Genomic DNA, 14,471 nt, shown 5'->3' on the forward strand with positions numbered 1-14,471 from the left:
AACCAAAGACTACTCCCCATCATTCTGTGGTGCGATCAGTCAGAAATATTTATGTATGTTTCAAAAAAGAAAAATGGGAAAGCAGTGAAAAAGAAACACTACTTCCTAAGTGTTCTGAAAGTAGGCAAGCATTAGGGTATACAAAAATGAATACAGCTGTCAAAAGCTCTCTGTTTCCTTGTTTGTTTCCACAAACTTAACAACACTTGTATGGCTGATGCATAGGCTAAGAACTCCTGAAATATTTGCTTTTTAATCTACAATTTAATTTCAGTTCACTAAATTATTGTTTGATTTGGGAGTTCTTAAGTTTAGGTACTTTAGGACGTTCTTAAGTGAGATACTTTTAAAGCACCAGCTTGTCTGAATGCACTGATGAGGGAATCCTGAGTCACCATATCTGCTTAATATGTTTAACCCCATAGGCAGAATTATTAGTGTCTCTGCTGGCTGTACAGAAAAGCTGTCTTCCTTTTATGTGACTCAAAAGATGTAAGATAGAGAATCGAAAGAGGAAATTCTGAGGGTCTTAATTCTCAGTTCTGGCTGTGCATAGCAATCACCTGTGATCATCCTTGGCTGTAAAAACAGTTACAGTTAATTCTAAGTGCAGCAGTTTGTGAACAATGACCTAGGAATTTGGCAGTAGACACAGAATTATAAAATGTAACTGGAATAAGAAGAAAGGATTAAAGACATTTGTGAGGAAGGGGCAAGAAGGTAGATAGGTTTAAATGCAAGGAGTAGATCTGTCTCAAAAGAATAGAAAAGATATTAGTATGAACTCATGGTTTTTATAATATTGATAGAGCCAAAAATAGTTATAGAACTCTGTGTGTATGTATGTACATATATTATACACATACTTCTGTTGCACCGTTCACTGAGAGGGTCTAGAAGCAGTGATACCTGAACAGTGGACATGCAGATCTTTTTTTTTTTTTTACACTTTTTTGTTGTGAAATGTAACATATATACAAAAAAAGGAATAAATTTCGAAGTACATTGTAACAAGTAGTTATAGAACAGATTTCAGAGTTTGATATGGGTTATAGTTCCACAATTTTAGTTTCTTTCCTTCTAGCTGCTGCAAGACACTGGAGACTAAAAGAAATATCAATATAATGATTCAGCAGTCATACTCATTTGTTAAATCCTGTCTTCTATGTTGTAACTCCTCTGTCTCCTTTGATCCTTCTCCGAATTTTAGGGGTATTTGGGCTATGCCCATTCTGACTTTTTCATGATTCATACCCTTGAAGTAGTTCATGCAAGAACTTACTCATATTTATAGTGTTAATTGGTAGGAAACATGGCTCTATACAATGCCTTTCGATCATATTCACCTTCACTATGGCAATAGTACTTATGAATACCCACTACTGAACTACCGTCACTTCTATCTATTCCCATACATTTAAATTCAACTTCATTAGGAACGTTCTCCCATCTCTAGCTTCTGTGTATCTCTACATCCCTTATATTCTATATTATAAGTCTCTGAGTTTACTTATCAAGGTCATAATAGTGAAGTCATGTAGTATCTATCCCTTTGTGTCTGGTTTATTTCACTCAGCGTTAGGACATGCAGATCTTGATTTTAAATACCATTTTCCATGAAAAGGAACCACGTCTTCTTGAGAAAATGGCTGATTCCAGGTATGGAGCTTGGAAAGTATATAAAGATAAACCTGGAATATTCTGCTATGTCAGAAAATAAGGACATGAATGAAGGATGTTGGAGCCATGTTAAAAAGGCATAATCCAACTTGAACAGTGACTCCCACTGGTCAAGCCTGGGAAAATTTGAGCATCAAAATAAAAAGTGACAATAACAGATTATAACCAATAAGGTAAAATAACTCATGTGTCTATTGAGATGGATGGATGGATGATGGAAGTGAAGGAAAAATCTTTTTCTTACAGAATTACAACTTACAAATGTAGAAAGAATAATGAAGTTTAAAAATTACCATTTGGCAACCATTGTAGCAATAATTTCAGTCAAAAGTTAGAATTAGTGGATATTAAATTAATGGGCTCGAGATTGGATAAGAAACAGTATATTTACATAGTCCCACAACATACTTATTAATTAAAAAAGAAAAAAATAGTAACTTGACTAGAGAAACCTGGCAGATACATTCTCAATCAAATGATGAAAGTTAACATCAACTGACTCCCAGGGATGAGTCTGACCCTGGCACCATGGGATCAGCAATGCCATCCTGACCACACAGGGAGATAGAAATATAACAAATAAGGTATCAGTGGCTGAGAGAGTTCAAATAGAGTCGAGGGAGGCTACTCTGGAGTTCACTCTTATGCACTCTTCAGTTAGACATTGCCACCTATCATAACTTGCCAAACCCCAACCAAAACCATTCCAGCCAATCCTAAAGTGTTATATAAGTTTCTGCAAAGGTTCCATGCACTAGGGTAATTTTCCAGGAACTTATAACCTCCACATGGGTCCCTGAACCAGATAAGTCCTGAAACCTAGAGCACCCAGCCTCTCCAGAACATCAGATAGTTCCATCTCCCTATATCTCTCTACCCCATATTAATGATAGCCCCTTCCAACATGAAAAAGTTAGAATGGCTATAGCCCAAATATCCTTAAAGAATGGTGGAGGTGATGGTGGAGTTAGATAGAGAAGGTAGGATTTAACAAATGAATATGATTGCTGAATCACTAAATTGCTATTTTTCTTAGTCTCCAGTATCTTAGAGCAGTTAGAAGTAAAATTGTGGAATTGTAACCCATACCAAACTCTGAAATCTGTTTGACAGCTAGTTGTTGTGCTGTGCTTCGAAATATATTGCTATTTTTTGTATATGTTATTTTTCACAAAAAGGGAAAAAGACAGTTGATTGTGCTGATAAAAAAAATATTCCTTCGAGCCTCCTATATTATGAATCAGCTAGAAAGAAAAATCTGAGATGATTGTATGGTAGGTAACCCATGACAACTCTAGGGTCTGTCTTGTAACTAGTTGTTGAAGAGTGCTTTGAAAACTATTGCTTTTTTCCTTCTTTGCTTTGTGTATATGTTATCTTATACAATAAAAAAAAAAACTTAACATCAGCAGTAATAGGCCAAATAGATATCATTTACCTCTAAGTATGATATGAGAGGCACACAACATCACTTCTGTGGTAGTCCTTCCAAAAATGCATAACCTAAATTTAATTATAGAAAAACACACATAAACACAATAATTGAGGGGCTTTACGCAAAAATAGATGACCTCTTAAAAAATGCCAGAGTCATGATTACCACAGAAAAATGAAGGAACTATTCCAGATTAAAGGAGATTAAAGAGACCTGACAGCTAGAAGTACTTTGTAAATCTGGAACAGATCCTAGACCACAAAAAAGAAAACATATATTGCTAATTTACATACAGAGAGAAAATTGTTGCTGTAAAGGACATTAGTGGAATAATTTGTGAGCTATGAATAAGGTCTGTAAATTGGCTAACAGGATTATATTGATGTTAATGTATTGATTTTTTTGTAATTGTGCTGTGGTTATGTAAGAGAATGCCATTGTTTTTAGGAAATACACACTAAAATGTTTGGGTATAAAGGGACATTGTATCTGCAACATATATAAAGCCAACATGGTAATTAACCTTCAGGGAATCTGGGTGAAGATAAATGGGTTTTCTTTGTATTATTTTTGTAACTTTTTTATAAATCTGAAATTATTTCAAAATAAGTGGAAACAGGAAGAGTAGAAAGGAAGACGGAGAGAAGAAAGAGATGAAAAGGAAAGTTAAAGGCGGGCCTCTGCCTGCCATGCCAGAGGACCTGGGTTCGATTCCCAGTGCCTGCCCATGTAAAAAAAATAAAAAGAAAGTTAATTGTAGGCCTAAAGAGAACAAGAAATGAATATGATAAGGCAGAAGTGTATAGGAACACTTACTGAAGGTGCAGGGTGGGGGGCAATATTAGAAGGCCCTAGTGCACTTTTGAATATTAACTGTCACCTAGCATCTAACCTTGTTTTATTTTTCATTTTCTGATACTCTCATTTTTATTAGACTTTAAAACCTCTTGAGCATAGAGAGCATATGCAATACCCTACACAAAGTGGGCACACTTACATTTTGCTGTTGGTACTGCTAGTTTTTTTTTAATTGGCAGGTATTGTTGCTGCCTATTTACTACCCACCCCCAAATTGCTTAAAACTATACTTTAGATTTGTCTTTCATCGTTTGGTACCAAATAAAAAACATATTAATCTCCTTTTGATTATATAAAGGAATGGTTTAGTGACAACATAGCATTTTTGAATGTTCTGTATGCAATATCTTAATGAAACTTAGTTTTGATTATTTTTAATAGGTGATGATTATTTTCCAAAGGCAGGAAAGCTATACACAAAAGAAAAGAGTAAATCTTTGGATCTTTTACTATTTCTATTTCCTCTTTTATGATCTTCCAATATGAAACCTCTGGCTTTCTTTTTTGTAGTTATTTGTTTATTTGTTTGTTTGTTTTATTGACTCAAGGATGGAGTGACTTAAGTGTTCTTCTGTCTAGACACATACATTAAGGGATAGGAGTAGCTATATTTTTGACCAAATAATTCAATGCTTGATCTAAAGTAAGTACAATTGAGCCTGCTCTAGTTATTAAACAGAACTTCCAATTTGTAAGTTAGTTAAAGTTACTGCTTATGCTTAAAAGTAAGAATTTTTTAATAGTACTCTGAAATTTAGAATTTTCACTCTATCTCTTTTCTGTTCTGCAGTGAGATACTATATTGAAGCATGATAATCCTATTTCTTGAGATGTTTGACATCCTGCTTTCAATTTTTATCTGTTTTTGATGTGAAGCTTGTCTTGACATTGCTTTACATTGTAGCATATTCAGCCTTTGAGTTCCCAGTTACAGAGATGGATGAATGGACAAAGACTTGTTTTGGCCATTTTTAGGTACCATGATCTTGACAGAACTATTTCTCTCTGTCAATGGAAAAATACCTTGCCTCAATATGAATGGGTTGCATTTTCTAATACACTAGTTTTGTTTTAGGTGGGTATTTTTGTATTTGCTTAAGTGACCACACACATTAGAATTTTTCCTTCTATTCCATTCCATCTTTTGTAATACCTGTCAGCATTTTTAAATGAATAATTATGAGATACTTACTTGTACTTGTATTTTCAGAGTACCAAATAGATAGGTTCCCTTATATAATTGCTGTGTAGATATTATCTACATAGAGTGAACTTGGGTCTGCTCTTGTATTTTTGAATGAAGGTGGAAATGTGGATAAATTCGGTTGTTTATTCTTATAAAATTATTGTTTTTAATAGAATCGTAAGAATGATGAGGCCTCTTATGAAAAGATGTTGAAACTGAGACGGGAGTTTAGTAGAGCCATAACAATTTTGGAAATGATTAAGAGAAGAGAGAAAACAAAACGAGAATTACTGCACTTAACCTTAGAAGTTGTGGAAAAAAGGTAACTTTAACCTAATATTGGGCAAAATGTAACAAAATGACCTTTTTTTGCTAAATTTATGATGACGTATTGATTCTCTAAGAAAATTTACATTTTTTTGAAAATTATTTGTACTAGTTGATCAACTTGGATTGTAAATTTGTGTGTGTATGGTATAGATCCTTTAATACACAAATTTTTTTTTTTTTGCAGAATCACATGCTTATTTAGAAACAAACCTAGAGATCCTTTTGTCCAATTCTCTGTGTTAAAATTTCTGTTAAACAAAACTTGAAGGAAATGAATGTTTAATTGATTTTATTTTCTCACTAGGTAGAAAATACCTCTTGTTTCCATTCTTTTTGATATGTGTTCTGAAATGTAATAGTCATTTTCCTGTATAATTAAAATAGACTATAATAAACCTAACAAAACTTTGTGTTATTCCTGAGGTAAGCATTCTAAACATCATTTGCCAATGCTTGATAATATAAAGTATACAGGAAATTAGTCTTCTGTGAACCTTAGAAGTTTTTGTTTTTGTTTTTTTGTTTTTACTAAATCTAAATATGAGCTTCTTTAATCTCTGTATATTTACTCTTTTAAAAACGATCTGATTAATTGTGGGCTCTATTTGATTGCTTATGTTCCAATTAGTTGAGATATCATTGATTTTTCTTTCATTATTTTTTGAACTGTGCCACATGTCCTTTTATTTTGTTACCTTTTCAAGGTATCATTTGGGAGACTATGGTGGTGAAATCCTTAATGAAGTGAAAATCAGTAGATCAGAAAAAGAGTTATATGCCACTCCAGCAACTCTTCATAATGGAAATCATCACAAAGTTCAAGAATGTAAAACTAAGGTGACTAAATTCTGGGGAGAAGCACATAAGATAATATCGATCAGTTAATTATTGATTTCAGCAGTTGTCTTAATATAGTTTGATTAAGAAAAAAAGAATTTACATTTAGTACTTACTATTTGCCAGCCCTTTGCTAGTAGTTTTTACATAAATGACCCATTACTCTTTATAACAATCCTTTAAGAAAGATTCTACTGCATGACTTCTATATCGTATATCCAGTAAATAGCAGATTAAAGGTTTGAAGCCAGTTTTAACGCCAAAGTTATGCACTTTCCATTATACTATCTACTTCCCTGGAGAGATTAATTAAAGTTTGGTTATCATCATTAACTTTAACAGCCCTTCATTGTAGTGGCAGGCATTAAAATCTAAAATTAAAGCTTTCTTCATTGAGACTGTTAAAAGTTGCTCTTGGTGTCATCATTTTGCCTGAGCCAGCATTTGTCAGCCACTGTCCAGCAGAGTGACTTTAAGATAGTCCTCTAACTTCTGGACCACAGTTTCTTCTAGTATTGACTGAAGCATCTAGACAATAGTGCTTGACTATATAGCAGGATTTAAAAAGTGACTTAGCAGAGTGCGAGGGTAGTTCAGTGGTAGAATTCTTGCTTGCCATGTGGGAGACTTTGGATTAGATTCCTGGCCCGTGTACTTCAAAAAAAAAAAAAAAAAAATCAACAAATGGTGCTACAGTGGTGCTACACAGCATTAGAGAAAAAAGGTGACTTAGGGTGTTTGTGGAAAATTCATCTTTTAAAAACTCATCCTCATTTTTCATGGGTTCATTCTTAAAGGTCAAGGGAGAAAGTGGACCAGGTAGAGTCCTCTTTTATTCAACTTATTAATTCAAATACCAAAGTTCTTAATCACAGGCATGTAGCTATCCACCTAATTCCATTTAAATCACACTTGCTTCTATAGCCAAAATGCTATCAATGCAACACGTGTCATTATGTAAGTTATTTTGAAAAAACCCACTTTATATAAATAAGTTTCCTAGGTATATGATTTGTAGACATAGATTAATAATTTTAATCCAAAATTCCTACAAAATAAGCCTTTATTATATATTGATTCTTATATTAGAACTTCTCTAAGGATAGACAGCCTAAGTACTAACCTTAGAGATACAGTTGCATCCATTGTTGTCATACTCCACTGATACATAGTTGACTATATTTATTTTGTCACATGCCTCCCTAAAATATGAAAAGTTTCTAAGAAGTTGTATTTTTCTTCTTCTTTTTAAAACTTTTTATTTTGAACTGCTTTCAAACTTACCAAGACAGTTAAAAAAATAATACAAAACACATTCAGAGAACTCCAGTATTACCCACCTACCCCCAGGTATCCATATCCATCAATTTAAAATTTTGCCATACTTGCTATATCTGTTGATCTGTCTGTCTCTATTTATCAACCCATTTTCTGAACACTTGTGTAAGTTGGTTACCAATCTTAAGAAATTTAGCATTGATATGAAGCTTACAGTCTATAATCTAATCTTTTCATATTCCTGATCATGTCCCTTTAAGCCTTTTCTTTTCCCTTGTTAGACCCATCCAAGGTCATGTATTACATTTAATTTTCATTGTCTCTTTAGTCGTTCCTTTCCTTTTTAATTACAGCAATGTATATATAACATAAATTTTCCCTTTTCAGTCACTCCCAAGTATGCCACTGAATGGAATTAATCACATTCACAGTACTACAGTACCCTCATGACCTTCCGTTACTTAAGCTTACCCATCCGCCCAAACAGAAACCCTATATCCACTATGTATTACCTCCCCATTTCCCCTGCTCCTAACCCCTGGCAACCTGTACTCATAATTTCTGTCTCTCTTAACTTGCCCGTTCTCCAGTATTTTCTTTGTAGTTATCATGGGGCTTGAAAATAACATTCTAGATCTTTAATACTCTGCTTTGATACTGTTTTAAATTTCTCATCGCAAACGCAAATATCATGCAGTGGGTTGACTTACACAACAAGAATTTATTGGCTCATGATTTTGAGGCTAGCGGAAGTCCAAATTAAAGCATCTTCAGGGTGATCCTTTCTTCCCAAAAACTGGTGTTCTGGGGCTGGCTGCCAGTGGTCCTTGGTGCTGGGTCTTCTGACACATGACAACGCCCATAGAGGCCTCTCACGGCTGCTCTGTCTGTGACTTTCTCTCTATCTGTATGAATTTCAGTACACTTACCAAGAATGCCAGTAGTCAGATTAAGACCCATCCTGATTGAGGTGAGCCACACCTTAACTGAAGTAATATCATCAGAAGGTCCTGTTTGCAATGGATTCACATCCACAGGACTGGATTTAAGTTTAAGGACTTGTTTTTCTCGGGTACTTAACTCCAGAGCACGACAGATACCAACTTAACTTCAATACTATGTTCCAACTATATGCTATACCCTCCCCAACCTTTATGTAGTTCTTGTCACAAATTATGTATTATACATTTTGAATCTAAAATAACTGATTTTTCATTACATTTTGTGTATTTGCCTTTTAGGTACTTTAGGAAGTGAAAAGTGGAGTTACAAACCAAAAATTCAGTAGTATTGGCATTTATATTTACCCATGTTCTTACTGTCACTGGAGATCTTTATTTCTTCATGTAGTTTTGGTCTATTTATTGTCCTTTCCTTTCAACCTGCAGAATTCTCTTTAGCATCTCTTATAGTATCAGTCTAGTGCTAACAAATTCCCTCAGCTTTTGCTTATCTGGGAATGTCTTAATCTCTCCTTCATTTTTTGAAGAACATCTTTGCCAGATACAGAATTACTGGTTGGCAATTTCTTGCTGTCAGCACTTTAAATATGTCATCTTACTGCCTTCTTGCCGCTATGGTTTTCAATAAGAAATCAGCACATAATTTTATTGAGTCTCTCTTGTCCGTGACATGTTGCTTCTCTCTGATAACTTTCTGAATTCCTCTTTATCTTTGGCATTTGACAGTTTGATTATAATATGTATGGCATGGGTCTATTTAGTATGTATGGCTTGGGTGTATCCTGTTGAGTTCATTGAGCATCTTGAATGTGTGTATTCCTCATTAAATATGGGAAGTTTTAAGCCATTATTTCTTTGCATATTCTCTCTGCCCCTTTCTCTCTCTTCTCCTTCTGGGATCCCCACAATAAATTTAATGGTACATTGACAGTGTCCCACAGGTTTCTCAAGCTCTGTTTACTTTTCTTCGTTTTTCCTTCTATTCCTCAGACTGGATGATTTCAGTTGTCTTTAGGTTTTCTGGTTCTTTTGCCAGCTCCAATCTGCTGTTGAACATCTCTAGGAAATTTTTCATTTCTGTAACTGTGGTCTTCAACTCCGTTTGATTCCTTTTCAGAATTTCTGTTTCTGTATTAATATTCTTTGTATTTATCTGTTTCTTTCCTGATTTCCTTTAGTTCTTTGTTGATGTTTTCCTTTAGCTCTTTGAGCATGTAGGGCCTTTTTTTTTTTTACAGTCTTTATCTGGTATGTCCCAGATCTGGTCCTCCTAGTTGATGGTTTCTAATGCTTAATCTTCTCCATCGCCTGGGCCATTGCTTCCTGTTTCTTTGTATGTTCTGCAACCTTCTGAAACCTGTACATTTTGAGCTGTCTTTTCTTTAAGCTTGCATACAGCTAGTGTCATGACAGTTTTCCCTGAAGGCCAGGAGCTAATGATAAAAAATGAGGAAAAAAAGAAAACACCTTCCCCATTCCCCATATCACCTTGTGAATGCTTTCTTTAAGGCTTATCCATACAGTGAGTTTTAGAGAACAGCTCCAGGAAAAAGCTTGTGGACCTCCCCAGTTCTTTCTGCACGTGTCTTGTCTTGTATATGAGCAAGTGGCCCTAGGGATTCCTCTATTTGCATAGTTATAAATGTCTCTCTTCCCTAGGAAACCGTTTTCTCACAATCCCAGGCATTGTGGTTTTTAGGCCTTTGGCAGCACAAGTTGACTCTCTCCTGCAGCATTCTGTAAGAGAGTTCATGAGCTGCCTTCTATGTGCAGGGCAAGTTCTGGGGCAGTGAGACCATCAGGCCACTGTAAGACAGACTGGTCTAGGCATTCATGCTTCCAGTATGTGCATAAGGGTTACTATGCTCCCTCTGGAACTGGAACCAAGGATCTGCACAGGGAGTATGGGCCAGCTCCACCCAAGGTGGTAAGGGGTGTAAAAGGGTCAGCCAGAGCTCCTTGCAATCCTCCTGTTATTAATTACCCGTTTTCTTGATTCATCTCTTGCCCTGATACTGCAGTCCTTTACTGTTTTCTAGAGCTTTGAGAAAGATGTTTCTGTCCATTCTTTGCAGGTTGTTAAAAGCTTCTGTGGAGGGACAAAGCCTGGAAGCATCTCTGCCATTTGATGGGATGGGGCTGAACTTTTCTTATTAATTACAAATATATATCCATTGTATAAAACAGTTTATAGCTCACTAAATAATGTGGCATTTAAGAAACATTTTCATTGTGTATACCATTTTTGACTATTATGGTTTTAATACTGGTCTACATGGAGTAATGTATTATGTCTTAAATATTCTTAGGCTTTCATTATTGCTTATATTTTGGTGCTTAGAGCAGTCATTTTCAAACTTTTCAGAGTGATAATTCTCTCTTATAAGAAATGCAAATATGTTAAAACAGATAAAAACAGAATTTCTCTGTTTGTGGGTTAGGGAACACACAGGAGACTTTTAGAAACCACCCTTTCAGCCGATCTCTTACCATTTGACCTCTCAAGTACCTTCACATAACCTTTGAGCACTAAGAACAGTTTAATTATTATTCATTTAAAGTTATTATAAATTCTAAAAAGTGAAGGTTTTTTTCCTTGTTAATGTTAATTTTTCTCAAAAAATTACCTACCATCAGAATAAAAATGATAAATAAATTTAGAAATGAGCTAATGAATTTATAATCCAATTCTGGTTATTTAAAAAATAAAAATAGTTGTTAATTTTCATCATTAGTAATTTAAATAAGAATTGAGCTTAATTTTTAAATGTTGAATTGTGTAGATAATACTCAGAAAATCACTAATTTCTTATTTAAGTATCATAACAATATAAAAACTAAATATAAGTACCATTATTTTTCATTGTAGCTTGCAGAAATTAAGATTTTTTTTTCAATTTATGATCACAGAATAATTTTTGCATATTAAAAAAATCACTACCTGGGTAAAAATATGTCATTTTCAAAGAGTAATATGGTTTTTCATAATGTCTAAAATGATTTTCATTTCTTCCTTCTGGGGGAAAAATTATCATGTAAACAGCACCCTCATCATTTGTCTTTGAAAGAAGAGACTTCTGATGTGGTTCGTCAAAAGAAGAAGTATCCAAAGAAGCCTAAAGCAGAGGCTTTGATAACATCTCAGCAACCCACTCCTGAGACATTGCCTGTGATCAATAAGAGTGACATCAAGCAATATGACTTTCACAGCTCAGATGAAGATGAATTTCCACAGGTACTTTGTTAAAAACTATTTAAAAACTATTTCCAACTAATCTTTTTATGGCTATATATTTTTAAATATAATTGACATATTTGGGTTTTGATTTGTACTTTGTTCACCTAATATTATAGCATAAACATTTTCCACCTTATTTATGTAACCACTGAGAGAGTATTTACTAACGTTCTGTTATTTTCCATCAGCTGGATAGAATTTATTCTATTGTGAAGCATTTAAATGGTTTTCAATTTTTCTCGTTTATAAAAAAATGTGCATCTTTATCTTTTTCCTTGGTATTTAAAATAGATTTTAGAATTAGAATTAAGTCAAAAAATATCACTATTTTAAGACATTTACTATGTAATTGTAAATTTCGCATTGCTTACAGTAATTGCCTTTTTCACCGTATGCCACCAACATATTTTTACAACTTTTAGTTTAAATTTTGCTGATTTGTTGGCAATAATTACTTGATTCTAAAGAAGATTTAGAAGAACCGGTTCAATTTTTAACTTAAGGTAATTCTTTAGTTTTATTACAAAAGTATTATAGCAAAATGTTTATAGTTTTAAAATCTTGATTTTATTTTTTTAAAAAGTGTTACTGTGGCTCAGCAGACAGAGTTCTCACCTGTCATGCCAGAGATCCGGGTTTGATTCCTGGTGCCTGCCCATGCAAAAAAACAACAACAACAAAACAAACAAACAAAAACAAAAAGTGTTACTTTTACAAATCTTTATTTTATATTTAAAAGAATTCTTTTAAAAACAAAACAGTGTTTAGCACATGGTACAATACTATCTTCTTTTTTGTCTTTTTTCAGTATAGTATAGGAAGCATAAAGAAAATACCGTAACAAAAACCTTGAACCCAATGCTGGCTTTATCATATGTCAACATTTTGATTTATTTTATTTAAAAGATTTTTTTTTAACACCAACATCACAGATATGTTTGGAAACCAGACAATTTGTAAAGTACTTTATTGCTGTAACTATTTAAAACTTAGAGCTTAGGTGATACTACGTTTACTTTTTTTTTAGTGATTTAGTTTTTTGTAATATTTTGATGTTCATATGCATAGTAACAAATGTACAAAGATATATTTACTTTACTGTACTCTTGAAAAGCACTTAATGAAATCGTTCATTACTTTTTAGTCAGAGGATCACACAGTTAGACTCCAGGAGAGCTTTTTTTTTTTAGAAGGAAGGAAGGAAGGAAGAAAGGGAAACATTTTTAAACATTTTCTTGTTTTTATTGTATTCTGTTTCTCCGTTTTTGTTACATGGGCTGGGGCCGGGAATCGAACCGAGGTCCTCCGGCATAGCAGGCAAGCACTTTGCCCGCTGAGCCACCGCGGCCCGCCCTCCAGGAGAGCTTTTAATACCCTTAGAATGTTAACTCAGATGACCATTTTGAAGGAATGAGGGAAATAGTGCCCTAACAAAGTTTTCTATGAAAAAAGTGTAAGGAAATACCTTGTAGGCAGAGAAAACAGTATGTTAGAGGAGACTGCTAGCTGTTTGGCATTGCTGATGCATAGGACACAGAAGAGAGGATGGAAGAATTGATGCCTGGAATAGCAGCCAGATAGAAGAATGACCTTTATCTGTGTTGTTCAAGGTAGAGAATTATTAAAGAATTTCAAGTGAGAAAATGACTAGGTTAGATATATTTATGTTTAATAGTCAAATAATATTTTATCTTGGTTGTTCTAATGAGAACCTGGAAAGTTTTATTATATATTCCCAGACCTTTAAGAATGGTGCCTTGGGAAACTACAACCTGTGGAAACTTTTTCCTTGTTTCTAGAATTAGAATCCAGCCTGATAGTAGGGCTCACTCAGCATACTAGTATATTCCTCATGCATTAAAGAAGCTTCATTTCTGTTCTAAATTCTTTTTTTTTTTTTCATATAGCCCCCAACCCTCATCCTCTAATGAAAATTGCATTTTGAAACTTAGGTTCCTGAGTCCCCGTACTGGTTTTTTTGCAACCCCTCATTAATTTTTATAACGATATAAGTAAGCATTTACCTATGGTTGGATATCATTCAGTGGTACAGATAGTTAGAAGATAGCTCTGTTAAAATCAGGATTTTGCTGTTTAAAAGATCATTAAAAAAAAAAAAGATCATTAAAGCAATCATATCTGCTGCTTTGTCCAGTAAACAAGAAATAAAGTAATAGGGAGTCTTAAGAGGATGAATATTTTAACCAGACTTATCCAGTTGATTTGCAACAGAACCAAACCAAAAACTGTCTCTTCATAATATTTCTGATTCTCCTAACATCAGCTCTCTTCCTATGCCCTATATTAACTCCCACAATCCACTCCTGAGAGATCTCAGTGAGGGGGAGGAAGGGGTGATAATGCTTTATGCAAAGAATTTCTTAGACCTTGTTAGTAACACTTTCTGTGTGTATTTTAGAAGAGGTAGATGGTTTATAAAGGAACCAAAGTATAAAATTCACATTTAGGATTTGCTTTCAGATTTCATATTGGGGCTAGGTTCCTCAGGAAGAAGAGTCAGCCTCAGCTTACTGTTTCTATGTCTCCATCATAGGGTTGGTGGAGGTATATTGAAACCTCAAACAAATGCCTTTCTCCCCTGGATGACCCTGCTTAGTGGTAATTACCACAGTTTGGAAATAATGTACAGAAAGCATTTTTCCTCTC

General features: G+C 34.2%; 1 protein-coding gene across 3 annotated transcripts in view; it reads left to right on the plus strand.

The window, feature by feature from the left end:
- Positions 1–14,471, plus strand: part of EPC2 (enhancer of polycomb 2) — a 227,003-nt gene that overhangs the window by 188,221 nt on the left and 24,311 nt on the right. For all 3 annotated transcript variants that reach the window (XM_077153746.1, XM_077153745.1, XM_077153747.1), the window contains 3 exons: positions 5,333–5,481; positions 6,194–6,326; positions 11,610–11,801. In XM_077153746.1, the coding sequence (XP_077009861.1) occupies positions 5,333–5,481; positions 6,194–6,326; positions 11,610–11,801 (474 nt within the window). The remainder of the gene's footprint in view (positions 1–5,332; positions 5,482–6,193; positions 6,327–11,609; positions 11,802–14,471) is intronic.

This window comes from Tamandua tetradactyla, chromosome 3 (assembly GCF_023851605.1).
Source record: "Tamandua tetradactyla isolate mTamTet1 chromosome 3, mTamTet1.pri, whole genome shotgun sequence".
NCBI classification, from domain to species: Eukaryota; Metazoa; Chordata; class Mammalia; order Pilosa; family Myrmecophagidae; genus Tamandua; species Tamandua tetradactyla.